The sequence below is a fragment of the Antechinus flavipes genome, chromosome 1 (assembly GCF_016432865.1).
Source record: "Antechinus flavipes isolate AdamAnt ecotype Samford, QLD, Australia chromosome 1, AdamAnt_v2, whole genome shotgun sequence".
In the NCBI taxonomy this organism is placed as follows: Eukaryota; Metazoa; Chordata; class Mammalia; order Dasyuromorphia; family Dasyuridae; genus Antechinus; species Antechinus flavipes.
In genome coordinates this window covers 628,837,107-628,859,251 of record NC_067398.1, presented here as the reverse complement: position 1 = coordinate 628,859,251, position 22,145 = coordinate 628,837,107, and the positions used below count along the sequence as shown (strand labels likewise).

At 36.5% G+C, this 22,145-nt stretch overlaps 2 protein-coding genes across 2 annotated transcripts in view; one reads left to right on the top strand and one right to left on the bottom strand.

Moving 5' to 3' along the window:
- Positions 1-576, top strand: part of SLA (Src like adaptor) — a 92,096-nt gene extending 91,520 nt beyond the window's left edge. Inside the window, exon 9 of the mRNA XM_051971124.1 lies at positions 64-576. Coding sequence (XP_051827084.1) covers positions 64-280 — 217 coding nt within the window. The 3' untranslated portion in view covers positions 281-576. The remainder of the gene's footprint in view (positions 1-63) is intronic.
- TG (thyroglobulin) overlaps positions 1-22,145 on the bottom strand; it is a 359,469-nt gene that overhangs the window by 139,875 nt on the left and 197,449 nt on the right. Inside the window, exons 38-41 of the mRNA XM_051971107.1 lie at positions 21,028-21,247; positions 19,109-19,202; positions 15,157-15,316; positions 8,065-8,264 (exon numbers count right to left, since the gene is read on the bottom strand). Coding sequence (XP_051827067.1) covers positions 8,065-8,264; positions 15,157-15,316; positions 19,109-19,202; positions 21,028-21,247 — 674 coding nt within the window. The remainder of the gene's footprint in view (positions 1-8,064; positions 8,265-15,156; positions 15,317-19,108; positions 19,203-21,027; positions 21,248-22,145) is intronic.

The window sequence follows — 22,145 nt, the reverse complement described above, 5'->3', positions numbered from 1 at the left end:
TCTTTCCTTATCTCATCCCTTCTTTTTCTCTCCTTTCTTACTCTTCCCTCCATGCATACACAGAGTGCAGTCTGGTCCTGAAGAAGCAAACCACTTGGAGATGGATGAGTCACTCTTTAGCTATGGTCTCCGGGAAAGCATCGCCTCTTACCTCTCCCTGGCAGGAGAAGATGGCTCCTCCTTTACCAGTGAACGGAAAAAGAAAAGCCATTCTCTGATTTATACTGGGAACAAACGCAAGAGTGCTCTGTTTTCTGCTCCTCAATATTTTGAAGATTAGACTTTAATCCCAATGGGAACACAGAACTGAATTTTCACTTCAAATCACCCATGTAGCTATTGGCCCGCTGGTGGGCTCACAGCAACCAGAAGCAGAGAAAGAATGGACATAAAGATGACTAAACTCTGAATCTGCACCCCATTCTCCACCAGTCCCCTAATCTTCCCCATATCAACAAAAGAAGTATCTCTCCTGGTGGCTAGATAGTACTGTAGATATTACTGTTTGTTAAATTATAACTTAGTCATACACTGGATCACAAAAAGTGAGTGAGTGATTGAGTAAGTGAGTGAGTAAGTGAAATACATACATACATATATGTATATATATATATGTATATATATACATTAGATATGTGTGTATATATACATATACATATATATATATATATATATATATATAGAGAGAGAGAGAGAGAGAGAGAGAGAGAGAAAGAAAGAGAGAGAGAGAGATGAGAAGAGAATACATAAGAAAGATAAGCCAATATATGGACAAAGACACTCTCTCAATAGAAATGTTTTAAACTTTGTGATTCAGATGAAGATTATCCAGAACTAACAGAAGGTCTGGGTTTGCTACTTTTTTTCAACGAGTTGATATTTTTGAAAACACCATAAGAAGACTTTCTGGCTTGAATCTTATTTTAAAAGTCAGTATATGGAACCTCAGCAACACTAAATGTGCCCTTTGTTGCAAAGCCTTCTTCAGAGGCAGATTATGGAGATGTTGGACATGATGAAGTCATGAGATGGCTCAGCTCTGATCAGGAATGAACTAAGGATGCTCTGGTTCTGCTTACTGAGTAATTCTGGACAAGTCATTTTAATTTTCTGAGCCTCAGTTTCCTCATGTGTCAAATGTGTATGTGTTTGGGGGGAGGATGCTGGTCTCTTTCCAGCTTTGGAATTCCTTGACTCTAGGCCTAAGCAGACCCTTTCTTGATTTTACCTTCAAATGTCTGGGGAAGGTGACCTGAGAGAGATGGCTTAGATCATCTCCTGGAAAAGGTCTAGGGGCCAAGATTACCACTTATGAAATAATTAATAGGACGATCACTTTGGCCATAGAAGGTCTCAAAAGTTTGGTATTGTGTAAGGAATACTGGATTGAGGATGTGAAGATCTGGGCTTGCATCTCAGCTCTGCCATGGACTGTGCATGTAACCCAAGCAATGCAGGCTTCAGATTCTATAAAACAAAGATGGAACTAGTTGCTTGGAAAGGTCCCTTCTAGACATAAACTTTATAAGGCCCATATTCTGAGACATATACCATGAAAGATCATTTTTCTATTCCTGCAAATCTGCCCCAAATGGATGTGAAGCAATAGTTAAAGAATGAATTTATCAAATCTGGCAGTTCTTCCAAATGGTTTGGGAGCTTTATGACTCAAAAACAGAGCTTTGGAAAAGGTTAAGGGTCCAAGTGATTCCTTATGGCATACCCAACCAGAGTCAGAGAAGCAGAGGAACTCTTCTCTAGGGGCTGCTAAACCTATGGGTTACATGCATTACTCATTTTTCCCAGTTTCAAAAAGACAGAAAGAATTTGAGAACGTTGTCTCTAGACTGATAACAAAAATCTGTATTGCTTACTTTATGCATGTTTGAGATTTTAGATCATCACAGCAGTGGCATAGATATGTGTATATTATCAGAGCAGAGCACAAAGGCTGTTTGAAATAATCAACCATGTTATAGGGTCTGAATATAGTATTGTGGACACTTGTGTTGCTTGCCAAACAAGGAGACCTCCCTCCAGAACTCCAGATGTTTGTGTAGAGACTAATGTATTGTTTCAATTTGTGATTCATACAGTTGGAATGCTTGAGTGTGTGTGTGTGTGTGTGTGTGTGTGTGTGTGTGTGTGTGTGTGTGTGTAGGGGGATTCTAACTTTAGCATTATACACTGCTAAATCATGTATTTATTCTGATTTAAATTGTAATAAATATTTCACGCTTGAAATACACAATGCAAAGCTTGAATGGTGATTAGTAAACTTGATTTTAAGCTTTTGTGGAGCTGATTTTTAAAATCATGGAAGAACATATAAATATGTTAAAGTAATGGGAGAATATAAACATATAAAAATATTTGAAATAATGTAGCAATGTAACAGAATGGGGGGTCTAAATAACAGTAGTGAGCTGAGAGTCAGAAGGCTTCAAGTACAATTCTGCCATTATTTTGATGTGTGACTTTGGGCAGGCAATCCAACCTTGCTTGCCTTCAGTTTCCAATGCTAGAAAAGGAAAGAATTAGTCTGCATATTGCAGGTCCCTCCCAGCTCTCTCCTTTTATGTCTGACTGCTTCTGTTCAGCTCTGTTGATTTAGGGATGTTTCTATAAGGTTGGTTTATCAAGAATATTTAGTAGTGTGGCATGGGACATAAAAATCTATATTATCTTGTTAGTCAAATGACCTATAAAATGACATTATCAGATAGAGGTATAGATTTGACAGTGAAGTAAACACTTTTGGTGATCTCATATTTGGAAATTTTTAATGACGGTTCCAAGTTTCCGGTGATTATAAGAATAGTTAACTTGGATTTGTTTTGGCACTAGATAAATATAAATCAAGATGAATAAGTATTAATAACAGTAATCTTGGGAGCAAGAATGTTCTCCTCTTTATGAAGTAATGCTGGATTTTGACAAAATAGTTACATCAACCAAAGTTGGTCCCTTGGACCTAGCCACATTTTTTTTTTTTGGTGTGTACTAGTCTTTCTTTCTCCCAGGATCTTTGTAAAGTACAAAGAACCCTGGGCTGGGAATCAGGAGATTCAGGGTCCAGTGCCAATTGTATCTATCAATGGGTGTTTTTGGACACATCATTGTAACTTGCTGCAACTGAACTTTTTTGGGGTGGTATTGGTGACAAGGAGTAAAAGATTAAGATAATCTCTCCCAACTCAAAAATCCATAGTACTATGAACTCATGAACTCCTTATGCCTGACTCCAAAGAGTCAATGTCCTCATGCAGTACATGATAGTGCTATTGAAAGCAGGGATAGCTGAAGGAGGTCTGTGCTTGACTATTTGAGCCTACAGTGGTCATAGCTACCTCTCATTTTTGCTCTTTTCTTAGAAAGGCTAGCTCCTGTGAGAGCATCAGTTAGTTGGTCAATAAATATTAAGTATATAATATGTGCCAGATAATGTGCTAAGTGCTAGGGATAAAAAGAAAAACAAGAGACGATTTTTAATTCCACATCCTAAAAAGGAGATATGCAAACAAAAGCAAGAAAAACATTGTCATTTATGCAAGATTTATCCAGTGTGCAGCTGACAAAGTGATCTTCCTTAAGAACAGGTTCAACCAGGTTACCCTCTTACTAAATACTCCAATGACTGCCTATTAACACCAGAATCAAAAATATAAAACCTTCCTCCCCCACATTTTTCTCATCATATTACCCCTGACTTCCATGTACAATTTGAATTAGTAACACTAGCCTTTTTGCTGTTCATCAAGCAAGACACTCCATTTCTAGACTCTTGGAATTTTCACTGGGTATCCCTTTCATCTGGAATGTCCTGCCTCCTCCTCTCTGCTTATTGGCTTCCTTCACATCCCAGCTAAAAGCTCACTTTGTATAGGGAGTCTTTTTTTTTTTAAATAATAGTCTTTTTATTTTTAAAGTACATGCAAAGATAGTTTTCAACATTCACCCCACATTTTTCTCCCTTTCTTCTCCCTATCCACTCCCCTAGACAGTAAGCAAGCCTATATATATACATATATATGTGTATATATATATATAGGTTAAACATGTGCAGTTCTTCCATATATATTTCCACATTTATTGTGCTGAAAGAAAAATCAGATCAAAAAGGAAAAAAATGAGAAAGAAAGCAAAAAGCAAGCAAACAACAACAAAAAGGTGAAAATACTATGTTATGATCCATGAAAATACTATGTTATGATCCACATTTAGTCCCCAAAGTTTTCTCTCTGGATGCATTTGGCTCTCTCCATCTCTAGTCTAATGGAACTGGCCTGAATCACCTCATTGTTGAAAAGAGCCACGTCTATCAGAATTGATCATCACATAATCACTGTTGCTGTGTACAATGTTCTCTTGGTTCTACTCACTTCACTTAGCATCAGTTCATTTAAGTCCCTCCAGGCCTTTCTGAAACCTTCATTTAGGAAGTTTTTTTAATCCCTCTTAATTCTACTGCCTTTGTCCTGTTTATTATTTCCCATTAATCCTGTATAACCAATCCATCAGCAATCAACTTTCACTTGACAATCTCTAATAATGGGAAACACATTACCCTCTCCCAAAGTAAACCATCCCATTTCTTTCTCAGAGTTGAGGAAATTTTCACTATTAATATACATTGGGAATATGGGTGAGCTAAAATGTTGCTCCTTCCTTGTGATTCAAATTTTTGGACATGCACCTTAACTTTTACATGAGTTGTCCCATGAGTAGTTAAACACCAATAATAAGTCTCTAGTTTAGTCCTTCAGGAGTTTAAGGTCCAAATTCCTCATAAAGAGTTGAGAATTAGTCATAGAAATTTACTACCAATTTTCTTCCTTTTTTCCCCAAAAAATCTGTTGCCTGGAAAAGGCAACTATTAATATGTTCAATGATTTTTATCCTTTTCACTATAAATGATTTCATTTCTGTGTTAATAACTATTTGCACTGATCTATTAATAACTGTTGTTAAATAGATAAAACAGATGAGTATATATCTTTTTAAGCACCACTGTCATTAGATTATTAAATGAAATTCCCCAACCACCTACAGACAAAAAGAAAAGCCTCCTTCTGGAACCATCAAATGAGAGTTTAGAAAGAAAGGCCTCTGTTGTCCTGGTGAATGCCTGATTTATAAAGGGTAGAGATGAAGGGGGCTGGAAAAACTTAAAGTTCAAGATGTCCTATCCAATTTGTCAATTCCTAGCATAGAGCTGAGGGTATAAAAGGTACTGATGTTTATACAGTCTTAAAAGTCCTTCTCTCAAGACTTAGTGGCAGTGTTAAGAAAAGCCTCTTCTCAAGGATGCCCGTGCTTTAGATCTGGTTCTGAAATCTCTATTTCATTGATCATAGACTTTAGATCGGGACAGATATTTTGAGGAAATGGATTCCAATCCTACTTTAAACCCACTTTAATCACATTTTAGAAATGGGTTGAAATGATTTGTCTAAGGTATATAAGTCAGAAGTAATAGAGGTGAGGGCTAAAGTTTGAACTCCTCTGACTCTTAATTCTTATTATACTACCATGGTTCTTCGTGATGTCACTGACTGATTTTCCATCCATCAAGTCATTCTGAGGGTGTCTCTATGGGCTGTAAGAAAGAGTTTGTGTTTCTCACAAACAAGGGCATGGATCTAAAAGAAGGCCAGTCAGAATGGAATATAGCCATTAGCAATGGAACAGAAGCTAAGTGGATAGAGGGACAGGCTAGGAGATAGGAATATATAAATTTAAATTCTATATCAGACAACTCCTAGTTGTATAATTCTGGCCAAGTCACTTAAACCTGTTTGTCAGTTTTCTCATCTGCAAAATGAGTTGAAAAAAGAAATAGCAAACCATTCTACCAAGAAAACCTCAAATGAGGTCATGAAGAGTTAGATGTGATTGAAATGACTGAAAAATAGCAAAACAACTAAAATTTATGAGGTACTTTAAGATTTACAGTGATACACACACATACTTATACATATATAGACATATACACATTTAGTCCTTACAAGCAACCCTCTGAAGTAAGAGCAATTATTAACTCCATTTACAGGGAAGAAAACTAATATTGTTGAATGAATGGCCTAGGCTCATGAAGCTAGTGAGTAGATAAAGCAGTTCTTCTTGAACAATGCTTCTTCACTCTTCCTTTTTTCAATGAATATGAAAATCTGATGATGGCCTGTTGAGAACACTATGAAAATATTCAGCCCATTTCTCAAGGATCATGCCTTTTTCACTAATCAATGTGGCTCCATCAGTACTGAGTAGTTGAGATGCACTTTGGCCCACAAATAACTTTCAGAAAACTAAAAAAGAACTTTGGATTGTTACTGTCAGCATAAAACTGAATTCTATCTGCCTTTTTACTGAGCCAAGAATCCTGCATCTCTAAATTTTAATTGTACTTTATTTTATTTTATTTTACTTTCAATGGCATTGAATACCTTCTTAGAGATAGGTAAACTATTCTTCTAGTACAACTTGTGAAGTTCTGAATTTTCCCATCATTTTCATCAAACTAGCTTGATGTTTGAGAGTGTTCTGACCCAGATGAGTACCAAATTTGCTATATACCAAACCTCTGAAAGCTGCTTACATTTTTATTGTTCTGCTGTTGTTAACTGTGTGTTGGCTCAATTTATCCTCCAAGTTAGCAGCAAACTGTTCCTTCTCAGAGAGGGAATATGCTCTAATCTGTTGACATTATTTCGGTAGTCTTTTTGCCTCCAGGTCTCTTCTTTTGTTAAATATGAATATTCAGCTTGGAAAGGATAAGTCTATGATCAGTCCAGCACTCTGTACCACACATTGATTTTGCCACTCTCACATCCTGTCTGTCTTTTCTCCTTAAAATCATACAATCTATTAAATGACAGTGTTTGCTGCAAGTGTATACCCATGAAGTTTTATTGTGTTTACTAACACCATCAAGCATTCAGACTCTATTGGCAGAGAGTGCAACTCTTTTAGACTGGCTGCATTGTTTGAATGCCAAATGTACATTTGTTAAAAAGGCTACTTTGTGAAAAACTCACACAGGACAAGCATTCACAAAGTGATGAGAAAAAGCAATATAAGAACATTCTTAAGGACTTTCTTAAGAACTTTAGAATTGACTTATGATATGGGAGACACTGGCACAGAATCACCCAGCATGGCTTGCCCTCATTACAGAAGTTACTATAGTCTACGAGCAAAGCAGAATTGAATTAACTCAGAAGAAACACAAGATGAACAAATAAAAGAATCTACCCCAAACATTCATAGGGACTATTTGTGTTTGATTGTGATAGAGCATTCTGTACTCGTATTGATCTGATCAGCCACAGTTAGACACATTAACTTGACTCTAACATAGTGATGTCATTTTGGTTGTTTTTGAGAACAAAGTACAAAACCAGAATCAGATGAAAACCTCAGTATCTAATCCTCTTATGTCTGATGGCTTGGGTGTATCTTTCTGATAGTCTAATAGTCCCCTGAAAGCTCCAGTGTATCTTCTATCTCTATGGAGCACCTTGTAGCTAGAAATTACCCTGCTATGTTCATGACCTTTCCCCCCAATACATTCCTTTAAAATTCATTACATTACTCTATGAAGGTGGCTTTCATTAGATTTGCCACTAAACTAATCCCTTTAGTGTAAGGATCCTTAAATCTTTTTTTTGTCATATTTTTTTGGAAGTCTGGAGAAGTCTATGGAAATCTCAGAAATATGTTTTTAAATGCATGCAATAAAACATTTAGAATTACAAAAGAAACCAATTATATTGAAATCTAATTAAGGGTAGGAATTTCAAGCAGGACAGTGAGAAAAAAATTGTATTTTCAGGGGAGCCCTAAAGTATCCTCTGAATCATATGATCTAGAAGACCATTTCACATCCATCACTTAATAAATGCCACTTCAGTCAAGGAAACAACTACCCTTCTTTTCCTCTTACCTCACACCTTCTCCCCCAAACCTTCATAGTTTAAATCAATTTTCTTTAGTCAGATAAAGATCTGAGAGACCAAGGATTAGACGTTGAGACTGAGGTCAAAGAGTAAAAATAGTACTCACCATCAATATTGCTCTTTTGAAGAGTCTAGAATTGGCAGTGGTTGTCAGAAGGTGAAGGCTAGTGATGTCAGCACCACCTCGATTTGCTGCCACAGTCACTCGTTGGGGATTTCCACCAAAGCTGGTAATGTGAGCCTGTACCCAATTCAGAGCAGCAACTTGATCCAACAAGCCCCAGTTTCCACTGGCCTCACTAGAACCTAGAAGACAAAATTTTTCATGGCATAGGCTTATATGTGGTACCAGTAGCCTCCTATCCTTGATCAGCTCTGCAAGATCAGGAAATGGAGAGAAGGGACATGTTATACTGGAAGGATCACTGGGCTTGAGATCTGGAAGGAGCTGGATTCAAATCTCAGTTTGAACATTTTAAAACTATATTCCCATGGACAAACAATTTAACTTTATCAAGCCTTTGTTTTCATATCTGTAAAATGAAGATACTGTTACCTTAGAAGTTTGTTGCAAGAACCAAATAAGTACTCTCTTAATGTTAGTTGTTGCTACTATTTTGAGCTTCAAAAAATACTTTGTGGATTTAAAGTATATCATAAATGTCAGTTATCTCTGATTATCATTAGTAGTAAAATGTGGTAGTCTTAGGGGACTAAAAATTCAGTGTGAGTAAATAACGCAGCATGTTAGCCAAAGAAACAAATACAATTTGTTGTCATTCAATTGTTTCTGATTCAAGGGCTACAATGTCCATGGGGTTTTCTTGGTCCAAACACTGGAGTGGTCTGCCATTTCCTTTTCCAGTGGATTAAAGCAAACAAGTTAAGTGATTTAGCCTGCTATTGAGTTTTAGAGGTTGGATTTGAATTCAGGTCTTTCTGACTCCAGATCTAGCATTCTGTCTACTTAATCATCTAGTTGCTCCTAATGCAATCACAGACTGCATTAATAGAAGTCCTTTACTCAAGTCCTAATCTGATATCTTCTCATAAAATAGAGGTAATATTGTATTCTTGAAGACTATTCCAGTAGCGTGTAAGTTTTGATAGGGCTTGCCAAGCTGAAAAGATATTGAGAACAGAGCCAAATAACAGAGTGTATGACTGTTATCTGAGGATTGATTTAGGTAAATTTGGAGAGATGCACCACTAGGTGCTTATAGGATGATACCAAACAACTCAGAAAAAATCTAATGAGTTTGGATCTGTAATGGAGAAAGGGAGATAGTGTCTACAATAACAAAGTCATGGATTTGAAAGTATTGAATCTAGACTATAGAAGGTGATATTTTCATTGTATTCCATCTTAACAAACAATAGCTAGATGAATGGGTCCAAGCTGGAGTTAGTCTAAAAGACAGTAACCAGAAGGACATAGGAATTAAAGAACATGATAGTCAAGGAATAATTGCATAACAATTGTAACAATAATGATTATAACAATAACAAAATTGGCCTCAGGGCCATTTCTACCCATCTCCATTGAACATAAAAATGAGAAAAATTAAATAAGAACAACAACAACATATTTATATAATACTTTAAGGTTTGCATAGTGTTTTACATATATTATCTTATTTGATTCTTGAAACCAACTGTTGTGATTGATGCTTCTTTATCTTACAGAAGGAACAGGAGGTGTTTCATGTAGGGAAGAGAAAATCAGAGAGTAGAGTATGATAAAAGTCTTCAAATATTTGAAATTGTCATACAGAGGAAGGATCAGACTATCTTGCTTTTCTATTTGTATCCCTGGCACTTAGCACTTAATTAACACAATGAATGTCTTGTCATTCATTCATTCTTTTGCTTGGCCCCTGACAGTAAGGTTAGAACAATCGGGCATAAATTATTGAAAGAGATTTTTATTTAACATAAAAAAAACATTCTAATTATTAGGGTGATCTAAAGGTATAATAAAATATTTTTGTAAGGTAGTAAATTGACTGCCGTGAGAAGACTTTAAGACACAGAATCCTATTTTTGCTGTTGTTATTGTTCAGTCATTTCAATCACATCTCACTCTTCATGACTCTGGGATTTTCTTGGCATAGATCATGGAGTGGTTTTCCATTTCCTTCTCCAACTCATTTTACAGATAAGGAAGCTGAGGCAAATAGGGTTAGGTGACTTGCTTGGGCCATACAGTTTGAAGTGATAGTAGAATTCAGGAAGATGAGTCTTGCTCCAAACCCAGCACTCAAGCCTTTGCACTCTTCAGCTGTCCCGTTGTTGGAGATATTCCATTATAAAGCATGTTATACTAAATGTAAGTTTTTTCTAATATAATGATTATTCATTTCTGCATTAAGGAGAGATAGGGCTCAGGGAAGAAAGAAACTGGTGGGATAATTATAAATGAAATATTAGAGATGAAACCAAACATTCCTGGCTTTGGAGAATAGTAGAGACAGGAGGTTGGGATGATGGGGAAGGAGCATGTGAGGATATGTGGGCATGAAGCCTGGGTAGAATGAGAACATGGGATGATTTGACTCTACTTTTGAGTTGGATGAATGAATGAATAAAAAACCAGACAAATAGCTCTGGAATATTTTTTAAATGGCCTTATTCAGTAGCAAAGGAAACCAGTGGGGGAAAAGGTAGCGCTATAATCATTAGATTTGAAGCTGGATTAAGTTGTAAAATCAATTCATCCAATCTCCTTCTTTTCCAATTACAGAAATCTTGGCTCAAGAGAGGCTTTGGTCTATCTTATAAATGCAAATTTAGTATTCTTTTCACTATATAACATTCCCTCCAAAACTTTTCCTATTATTAGTCTTAATTCATTGTGTTGATGTGCTGTCTTCTGAACTAGATTGTAACTATCTTAGATCAGCAAGTGTGTTTTTTATTTATTTATGTTTCTCCAGAGGTATAAATGTGATACTCAGAACCCAGTAGTGGGTCAAAGGAATACCTGTTGGGAGTCTGAAAGCCTTCCTGAGTTCCTAAAACCTAAAAAAGATTGGTATGGCTCTAGGGGAGTTCTATGTTAGGACATCTTGGCTCAGGGTTTCACCAGAGGCAGAGGCCAGGTAAAACAATGCTCCAGGAATGAGTATGAGGCAGGAGATAAACACAGTAGGCATCCCATGCTCCATTCCCACTTCATGAAAACAACGAACTGCACAGTGGGAAGCTAGTGCCTACTAAAATCTGAATCCCAAAATGACATTTCCCGCTGTTCACTTAAAACAGCACTAATAAAATGAATAACTTGTCTGTTCAGAGATAATTTCAGAATTTCTTCAAGTGCCTTTTACTTGCTCTCTCACTGGAGAAGCTATTAGTGTGCCTATCAGCGAGCCTTCCTGAAACCCATGCTGTTAGCTTCCTTAAGTGGAAGAAATTTAGAGGTTAAATAGAGGGCAGAATGATAGAAAAATCAGTGGAGTGGAAGTGAAGCTATACAATTCCCTCATTACAATAGGGATGTCCTATTTATCATGAACCCTTTAAAGCAGAAGACACAAGTGGTATGTACTTTTTACAGATATTGTCTGCCTCACCTGCTCAAGAATTTAAAATGGCTCTCTATAATCTACTATGTTAAGTCTGAACTCTTCTGCCTGACTTTCACGATTTCTTACACCTCTAATCCAGCCCCTTCTCTTCAATTTATAAGAAAGAAATCGGGACCAAGAAAAATTGAGTAATGTTCACAAGGTCACAAAATGGCAGCCTTAGGACTCAACATTAAGTCTTCTGTTTAGCTCTTATTTCACTATTAAACCAAGTTGCTTCCCCAGTTCAACTTCTTATTGCTTTTTAGCACATACATCTCTGCTGTACCCAGTCTCTTCTATTTATTGTTTCCTCAATGTGTTATTCTCTTCCTTAATTTCTGGGAGCCTTGGTTCATGCTGTTCTCTTATTTTCTTCCTAATAATAATAATGATAGGGTCCAGATTGGACCAGTGATGTCACAGGCACTCCAAGGTGAAGAACTGCCTGAACTTGTAGTCTTAGAATATTGTCTGTGGGGCTGATACATTAAGGGACTGACTTAGGGTCACAAATCAAGGCATAGCTGGAATATAGCTCTCCATTCAGGTCTTGCAGCTTCTTCCCTGACACCTGCAACCCCCTAACTCTCAAAAACAATAAATAGTAACTGTTGCTCTTAGTACTATTAGCGCTAACCTGAAACCTGGCTCATAATAAACCTATAGTAAATGTTAATTGACTAGTGACTATTACAATTCCCATTTCTATTGCAAATAAAGCTCTTTATAAATAACAATCCTATGAAATATGCAGTACAAGTGTTGAAATCCTCATTCTACAGGTGTAAAAACCAAGACTCTGAGAGTTTCATTGATTTTCTTATGACCATACAGCTGGTAAATACTTGAAGGAGGAGTTGGACTTGGCTTTTAATGCCAGTTATATCATTACTCTTTTTCTTTCAAAATCCTACTCATTCTTGAAGACCTCATCTTTCAGAAAGCCTCTCCTGGCTACTCAAGTCCACTTGTATCTTTTCCTTTTTGCAACTTCTATTTTTCCTAGAGCAAAATTAACTATTTTTTGTATTGTAGACCCCAAAGGCAATCTCATAAAACCTATGGGCCTTCTCTCAGAATAATGTTTTTAAATGAATAAAAAATACATAAATATACACATATGTAACTATAACCATAATCATTTATAATATATATATATAATATATATAAATTATATATTTCTAACATCTATTTCCCTATTTCTATCTATCCATTTCAGAATATGCATACTAAATGAATCCCTGTCAGGGATACCATAGAAAGTATTTGAAGGCTAGATTATACCAGGACTTCTTAACCTTTCTTGTTCCATGGACTTCTTTGTCAATCTGATGAAGTCAATGAACCCCTTTTTAGAATAATATTTTAAATGCATAAAACAAGCATATATGTGTGTGTGTGTATACATATATATGTATATGTTTGTGTGTGTGTATGCACACATATACATATTTATTGTTCAATCATGTCTGACTCTTTGTAACCTTATGGAACACAACATGTCAATGCTGTCCTTAGTTTTTCTTGGTAAGGATAATGAAGTGATTTGCCATTTCCTTCTCCAGTAGATTAAGCAAAATGAATTAAGTGATTTGCCTAAACTCAAAAAGCTAGTATCTGAGGCTAAATCTGAATTCAGTTCTTTTTGACTCTAAGCCCAGAACTCTATCTACTGAATCATCTAATGTATGGAATATTACAGCTCTTTCCTAGTTGTTGATTCTCTTTATCCATTCATCTCACTCCTTCACATTCAACGGTCTTATCATGGTGTTAGATGGATACAGTTTGTTGTTCAGCACATGATAGATTTATTACATAGATCTTTATTTTACTGTACACTAGAGGAAAATTCCTTGTCTAAGACTATGAGTAGTATTGAAAACTACTGTGTTCAATCTGATTTAAACAGTATCTGATTTAAACAGAGTTTGGTTTTATTCAGTAATATATTGTTAGAGTTGGAAAAGTCTATCACCACCCGCTTCTGTTTTACAAATTAGGAAACTGAGGTAGATTGAGAGTACTGATTTTGAAGTCAGGATATCTGAATTAGAGAATCATATGATTTTGGACAAATTATTCCATCCTCTAACCCTCAGTTTTCTCCTTTGTAAAGAGGAGTTTAGAATACTTCTAAAGTCCCTTCCACTATTAACAATCCATAAATGTATGAAACCATATTTTGTTAAATATAAAAGGCTGAACACATATGTAAAAAACTAGAGAGCGGGACTGCACTGGTGATTTCATTAGTACAGTTAAGAAAAGCATTTAAAGAATCTACTTTATGCCAGTCACTATGATAACCTTCCCTTAGGGAGCTCACAAATGGAGAAGATAAAATGAAAGCAATTGTGTTCAATTCAGTTACAGTTTAAGTTGGAGGCAATATCAAAAGGAAGTGACTACCATTACCATTATGGAAGATCAGGAAAAGTTTTTTGCAGAGGGAAGGGATGTAAATGAGACTTGAAGAAAAGCAATGAAGCCAGGAGGAGAAGACATTTTCTTTTCAAGATTTGCAGAGCCCTTCTGGGTGATAAGAAAAATGGTAAGTTTGGAGTCAACATCTAAGGTGGAATCTTAGCCCTGGACATGAGTGAGACATGTGACCATCTTGGGTCTTAGTTTTTTCATGTACAAAAGTAAGACAACTGGATCTCGAGAAAAGAAGATACAGAATCTTATAGAAGATAATAATTCTTTGGAAATTAGTATTTGGCAAGGGAACAGAAGGTGAAATAGTTTATAGGAAAAAACAATAGATCTGGACAACAACTCAAAAAAAGAAAATAAAAGAATAGTTAAACTGTCTGAAAGCTATGACCAGAAAAACAACCTTGGCACAAGGTCCTTCAGGTCCTTCAACTCTCTATATAGTCTTCTGTGAACCCAAATGTGTGTGTGTGTGTGTGTGTGTGTGTGTGTGTGTGTGTGTGTGTTTAGGGGACCGTGAGGGTAAGCAGTGCAATTATTGTGATTCTCTTTTGATAGATAAGAATGCAGAAGCTAAAGGAGATAAAATGACTTGCCTCAGACAGAGCTGGGATACAAACATAAGTCTTTTGGATTCCACTACATCGTGCTGCCCCAGAGTGTCTCTTCATCACTAAAAGGCCTCTTCAGAAGGCAAACAGTAGAATTATTTTTGCTGGAAACCTATGATATCTATGTCACTGGAGATTTTCTAGAATAAGCTAAACAATCTGGGCCTGCCCCAGATTGTTATGCAAGGAAGCAGAACTGTTTTCCCAGACAGGTAAGAGGATGATGTTGGGTGGAAATTTGTTAAATGCACATAAGGAAATATCTTTTGCCAACAAAGATCATCTCTCCCTCCTCCAAACCACTGAATTATTTTCTCTCTTATAGTGCTTAATATTTTGTCTTATGCTATTTTTAATTGTGTCTATGTTCCATTTCTCTTTAGACTATAACCTCTGGGCAGGAATCATGTTTTTAAATATTTCATCTAGCAGAGAATAGGTACTTGTTGAATTATTAAGAAATCACAGCTAATTGTTATTCTCTAATACTTAGGAAATAGAACGCACACAAATGAATGCAGTAGGCACCTAATAAATATTTGTTGAATCACGATTCAATGAATGAATTCAACTCACCAGTGCTCAGGAAGCCAAAAATGCCAACTCGGTAGTTTGCAGTGACTACAATAATATCTCCAACTGCAGCAAGGAAAGATCCTTCCAGGTCTAGTTGCTTCCTTCTTCCACCATTTTCACCACTGTTGTGGAAAAACACTAGCACTGATGCATTCTGACCCTGAAAAAGAGAGAGAAAGATTTTTTTTTAGCTCTGATAGAGAAAGGATATCTGACACTTGGCTCAGCTTCAAGTGTGCAAATTGGGTTCATATGTTTTTATTCCTTATCTAGAAAGACTGTTTCTATTTAGTGTGGCCCTGAGATAGGACTTTTCACTCACCATCCTAATTTTAGGAACTCTAACCCTTGATATGTTATCAGTTTTTCTTTATCAGATAGGCAGCAAATAATGATTAATGAGAGGTTAATACATAGAGTTCTAATATATCAAAGTCAAAAGAGTTCTTAAGAGATCTTTTTATTTAGTTCCTAATGGTGCAAGAGAACTATAATGTAGACTGGAAGGAAGATTGGGCCTCAAGTTATAATATCTGCATTCAAATTCTGGCTCTTTTACTTACCCAAAAATACCCAAAAAGGCAAATCCCTTCCCATGTCTGAACCTGTTTCATGACCTGCAAAAAGTCTATACATAATACACATACAAAACATAATGACCATGTTCCCTACATCCCCAAAAGGAAACTGGAAGAACTGATTTTTTAATACAAGCAAATAATACAGCTATGTATTATTTATACATATGTATATATGTATACTTGTATGTATTTGTTGTTGTTGTTTAATAGATTAAATGTGTCTGATTCTTTCTCACCCCATTTGGTGTTTTCTTGGCAAAGATACTGAAGTGTTTGCCATTTTCTTTTCTAACTTATTTTACAGATGAGGAATCAAAAAGCATTCAAAGTTAAATGACTTACACATAGTCACTCAGCTAGGAAATATCTGAGGCTAGATTTAAATTCAAGTTGTCTTGATTTCAGGGGCAACACTCTATCCACTGCAGCACCCAACTGCCCTGCCTCCACACACATTTATACTCACACGAGTAGATTAATTATTTAGTGCCAAGCTCCCCACCCACCCAAACTAAAGGGTGTTCTCGATTAAGTTTCACTTGGGAAAACACAAAGATCTGGAATTCTTTAGCTGTAGGAAAACATCAATATGCATGAATCACTCTTTTTTTGAATCTCCTATTTTTTTCTTCTGAATCAGCAAAAGAAAATGCTTGCCTTGTTACCAATGAATAGAAATGAAGCAGATGGGAATGGAGAGTGAAGAAGGTAAAAGCAATGAGTCAGTCAGCTCTCAGCTGCATGCAAGCAACTCAGGTCAGAAGCCTTTTAGGGCAAATAGTTCCAGACTGTGGACACTCTTTTGACATTGCTCTCACTCTGATTGTTAATACCATCTCCATTTAACTTGGATGACGGAGAGCAATAATCCACCCACTAAAGATGCCACAGAGCTTCTTTGATCCAGGTCCTTGGAGGTGAAGTGAAACTCACCGGGGAGAATGGAAGAGTCATTCACCCAAGGCAGAGTACACTAATTAAGTTGGCGAAATCCAAAAATAGTGATTTTATTGCAAGCATACTTATGACAATGGTCACCACTTCCTAGTCCAGCACCATCAATTAAGTAATAAATTTTATCTATTATTGTTCATACACATTCACAGAAGGTTAGAATTAGATGCAAAGATATGCTAGAGCCAGCTCAATCCAAATTTAGATCGTTAAATTTTCAGGGTGTGTAATGCCATTTTTAATACCCCATAATACCTTGCTTTTTTTCCAATAAAAGAAATCACCAGTATATTGAATATTATTGCATATATATTGCATATATTATATAATATATAATATATATATATATATATTACAAGTACATTGTATATGTACTGAAGTCAGTACATAGAAGGCTATATTCCACTCCCCTAGAATAGGATACTATCCCTACTAAATGAACATTATAGATGTTTTAGGAATGGTTGGGGAGCTTCCCTGATCTGCAAAACCCGTGCAACTGAGAATGTAAGCTGTGGTTCATGAGAAAATCAAGCCCCATGGCTTAGTGCCAAAGGTCTTGTTTTCTGTGATGATGGAGCAATAATCCCTTATTAGTCCCATGGATCTGTGATCTGCTGTACAGTGATCCCTTACTGGGTCCCTGTAATTGGGTTGCTTTGTTAAAAAATGACTGGCAGATCTTCAACAATGAGATGAACCAAATCAGTTCTAATGGAGCAGTAATGAACTGAACCAGTTACACCCAATGAAAGAACTCTGGGAGATGACTAAGAACTATTACATCAAATTCCCAATCCCTATATTTTTGCACACCTGCATTTTTTATTTCCTTCACAGGCTAACTGTACAATATTTTGGAGTCTGATTCTTTTTGTACAGCAAAATAATGGTTTGGACATGTATACTTATTTTGTATTTAATTTGTCCTCTAACAAGGGTCCTAAAACTTTTTAAATAGGGGGCCAGTTCATTGTCCCTCAAACTGTTGGAGGGCCGGACTATAGTAAAAGCAAAAACTTTGTTTTTAATAATAGAAATAAAGAAACTTCATAGCCTGGCCATAGTTTGAGGACTCTGTGACATGTATTGGTCAACCTGCCATCTGGAGAGGGAGTGGGGGGGGAAGAAGGGGAAAAATTGGAACAAAAGGTTTGGCAATTGTCAATGCTGCAAAAGTACCCATGCATATAACTTGTAAATAAAAAGCTAAAAAAAAAAATAAAATTTTAAATTAAAAAAAAAATTTAAAAAATGACTGGCAGGTGGATTAAAGAGATTAAATTGTTCTGTATATTTCATAAGAGAAGACCAAAGTCCTCTTTTTTCTCTCTGCCCTCTGACTACTGTCTCTTGAACTTCCAGCACAGGGAAAGGCAATGACATGGAAACGATTTCTCTTCCTTCTTCTGGCAGGAACTTTGACCATCACTAGCACACAACAAAGAGAACATGTGCTTGCCTAAATAAATCAAAGTTTGGGCCTCAACAGCCTAGCTGCCTCCCTCTTTTTGTTTCTCTCCTTAATCACAAGTAGCCAAATAGAGATCACGAAAGACATTTTTCCAGGCCATATTATGGTTATTTCATTAACTCAGTCATTAAATCAAGCCCAGTCATTAAATCAAGTGTTGATTGTACTGGAAGCAGTACTGGGGAATATGGCCACAAATTCTTACATGAGTTACTATTCTAAAAAATTCAGACTGAGGTGAAAGTAAAATCTTCTCAGCAATCCCATAGTCTCCCAGGATAACATTATGGGAGTGAAGAATTACAGTTTTATGTTTTAAGTATTTGTCAGTGAATGTTTATGAGTTTTCTGTGTTTTAAATATGTGTTTTGTGGCAGAGGAAGTATGTAACAGTCCTTCCCTAGATACCCACAATTGTGTACATTGAATACCTTTTTTATTGAAGGGGTTCCTCTTTTCATTTTTGGGAAATCCCAAAACATCATCCATGCCTAAGTTTTAATTAAGAGATTTTACTTTGCACAGCAAGGTAGAAGGAGAGAGGGGGATGATATGTAGAGAATGTGAGAAAAAGCCTGTTCTATTCTGTTTGGAAACTAAATGAAATTCATATGAAGTCAGAGTTAGTTAGAGCCTGGGTCTCAGATGACATACAGAAAACAGTACTATTTTTCCTGCATGAAGATGGAATAATGACGGTGCCATAAATACTGTAACTAGTGTTCACAGTAGAGGAATGATTTAGTACCATGTAATCCCATACTCTGACCCTGACCTGCATTTGACCAAGGGTTAGCTGGAGTTATGACCGTGGGAACAGGAAAACTAATCAAAATACTTGGAGACTGAGTCTGAAATCCTGACCTTGTTGGCCCCAAGAAGAAAGTAATTTTTCAACACTGCCTCATTTACATGTCAAATATCCAAGGAATTTAATACTCACAAGGTTTTGAGGAACAAACACATTCAGGTACAAACAGTCTTCACTGACACTGGAAGATGAAGTCTTTCCAAATCCAGGCTGCCAACAGTTGGCCCTAAAGACACAGGTTGAGTTACCTTATGCAGAATTACACTCAAACTAACTTTCATGACCTTCAGTGTCTCCTGGCTCTCTTTCCTCTTATCCAACTGACCCCTACATCCAATCCCCCACTGCTAATTAATGGAGAAAAGAGACCCAGTATTAATACTTCATGGGGTCCTTTATTTTTAAAAGCCACTTCTAAACATTTGTACAAACACGTTCCAAACCACAGACTTGAGACAGAAATCAGAAATGTCTTTCTGTACTGAAGTCTCGCAGGCATTTTCATGCATATTCATTCCCCTGGCTGACCAGCTAGAATGCAAATGAAATACAGCAATGGGCAAAGCAGGTGAAAGAGAAGCAGATCCAGGGTTCATCAGAGTAATTTGGCCGTTTCTACAGAGTCAGGTTGGTCTGAAAGGATCAGAAGGTCTGTGTTCAAATCCTGACTCAGGCCCTTCCTTTTCCTGGTTGACCTCTCTAAACCTGTATTCCCTTATTATAAAGGAGGTTATAATAGTAATTGTCAGCACAGGGTTATAATGATCAAGGAAGATAAAATACGAACATACTTTATAAATCTTATATCTATTACGTGCCAGATATGGGCAACTAAAGTGGCACAGTGGAATAATCCCAGGCCTTGGGTCAAGAAGACCTGCTAAATCTGGTCTTAGACACACTGACTCCTATTTGTGTCAGTTTCTTTATCTGTAAAATGAACTGAGAAGGAAATGGCAAATCATTCCAGTGTCTTTGCTAAAAAAAAAAAATCCAAATAAGATCACAAAGAATTCGATATAACTAATCACCAAATAACAAGTAGCAATTTATTTATCTTAACCATTCACACCATCTTATTCAATTCTTTCTGTCACTAACTGTATATATTTGAAAGAAAGCTGAGTTAAAGGAAAGCAAAGCAAGGTATGTAATCAATCAATCAATCAATATGAAGTATGTGAAATGGGAAATAATGAAATTTCTTGACGTCAGGTACTATGTTAGGCAATAGAAGATAGGCAATAGAAGAAGAAGATAAAAAGATGAAACCTCCTGTCCTCAAGAAGTTTACATATTCTGCTGGGGAAAACAATGTGCATATATCTGTGCATATATATAATAAATGGAAATATACATAATAAATGCAAATAATCCTAAAAGAGTTAAATATGGGGTAGTTGAGGACAGAAGTCATTAACAGTAGAAAGAATTAGGGTAGACTTTATGTAGATGGCCATGTGTGAGCTTGAGTTTAAAGGCAGAAAGGGAGACATTCCAGGTATTATTATTATTACTATTCAGTTGTATCCAGCTCTTTGTGATCCCATTTAGAATTTTCTTGGCAAAGCTGCTGGAGAGCTTTGCCATTTCCTTTTCTGGTTCATTTTAGAGATGAGGAAACTTAGTCAAGTGGGGTTAAGTAACTTACTCATACTCACACAGCCAGTAAGTTTTTGAGGTTTGATTTGAACTTAGGAAGATGAGTGTTCTTTACTGCAGGTCCAAAATATTCACTGTGCCATCCTGCTGCCCATTTCAGGCCTGTGGGTGTCGATCATGATTGCAAAATGCTTTTCTTCCATTGTCTCATTAGATCCAAGTGGTGTTTTTACTACTCTGCTACAATTTCTTTTACTACACAGGGCAGGGACAGATTGTAGATAATCTGATTGTCAGGCAGAAAAACATAAACTCTACTCAGATGGCAAAGGGAGTCATAGAGTGGTTCGTAGGCAGAGGAGTGACATGATTACATTTATGATATAGAGTGCCAGCTTCTTAACAAAAAAAAAAAAATCACAAAGCTTCCCACCAATGGAATCCCTTACCGTGGCACAGTGGCCTCCCAAGAGCCAGTCCAGTTAAATGACTCTGGTGCACCAAATCGCTTTTGTGCCAGTGGTGGGGTTGCATATGGAACTCCAAGAAACTGGACAATTCGTTTCCACTCAGCACCTACTCGAACTGCCTCAGATCTGCCTTTCAGAGTCCCTTGGGTGGCAATGAACACTGTGGCTGTGTCATTAGTGGAGTTTAGCATGGAGATACCTGTAGAAAAATGGCAAAAATAAACACTTCACCCAAATTGTTATTTTATTGACATCTAGTGACAGAAAAATGCTATACTTTTGAATGATGGAATCTTAGAAGGTATTTTAGAAAACATCTGATTCAACTCTAATTTTGAAAACATCCTAACACCTGGACATGTGGAAGGCTGGCTCTGCATAACTCCAGAGGGCAGAACTAGGGTAAGTTAGGGTGGAAGGTCCAAAGAAATATTTTAAGGCAAAAGAAAAACTTTTCAACAATTAATTAGAATCATTTCAAAGTGAAGATTTTCTCTTTAAAGGACATACTATGTGATGCTGCAATAATCCTCTTATTGGTTCTAATATGTATACTTTCTCTGCTAAACTAATCTGATCTCTAAGTTTCTTTCCAGGTCAGAAATTATTCTGTGAAATTTTATGGGGCCAGGACATACTTTTTATTCCCCTAAGGGGTTTCTAGCACTGTGTATACAATAGAGGTATTGTTGGATTGAATTGAATGAATCACAGAAAGCTTAGCCTGTTTCTTTTATGGTCATTTTATATAATGTCATTTATGACTATCTACGCCTTAAAAACTTCCTTGAGTGGAATTCAGTATCATTTGATAAATTAATGGACATATAACTTGGCATAAGAGAGAGAGCCTTAGATCATATCATCATGGTTTTTAGGGTTGGAAGGGACAGAAAGATCATCTAGTCTAATCCGTTTCTTTATTACAGACAAGGAAACTGAGGCTAAGGGAGGGTGAGTGACAATCCCAGAGGTGGCAAATGGTAGGACTGCGAGTCGAACTCAGTTTCCCTAATCAGAATCTAGCCTTTTTCCCTTATGGTTCAAGGCCTTACTTTAGTACAATACAATAGTGTTAATTTTAACAGAGTGTTACC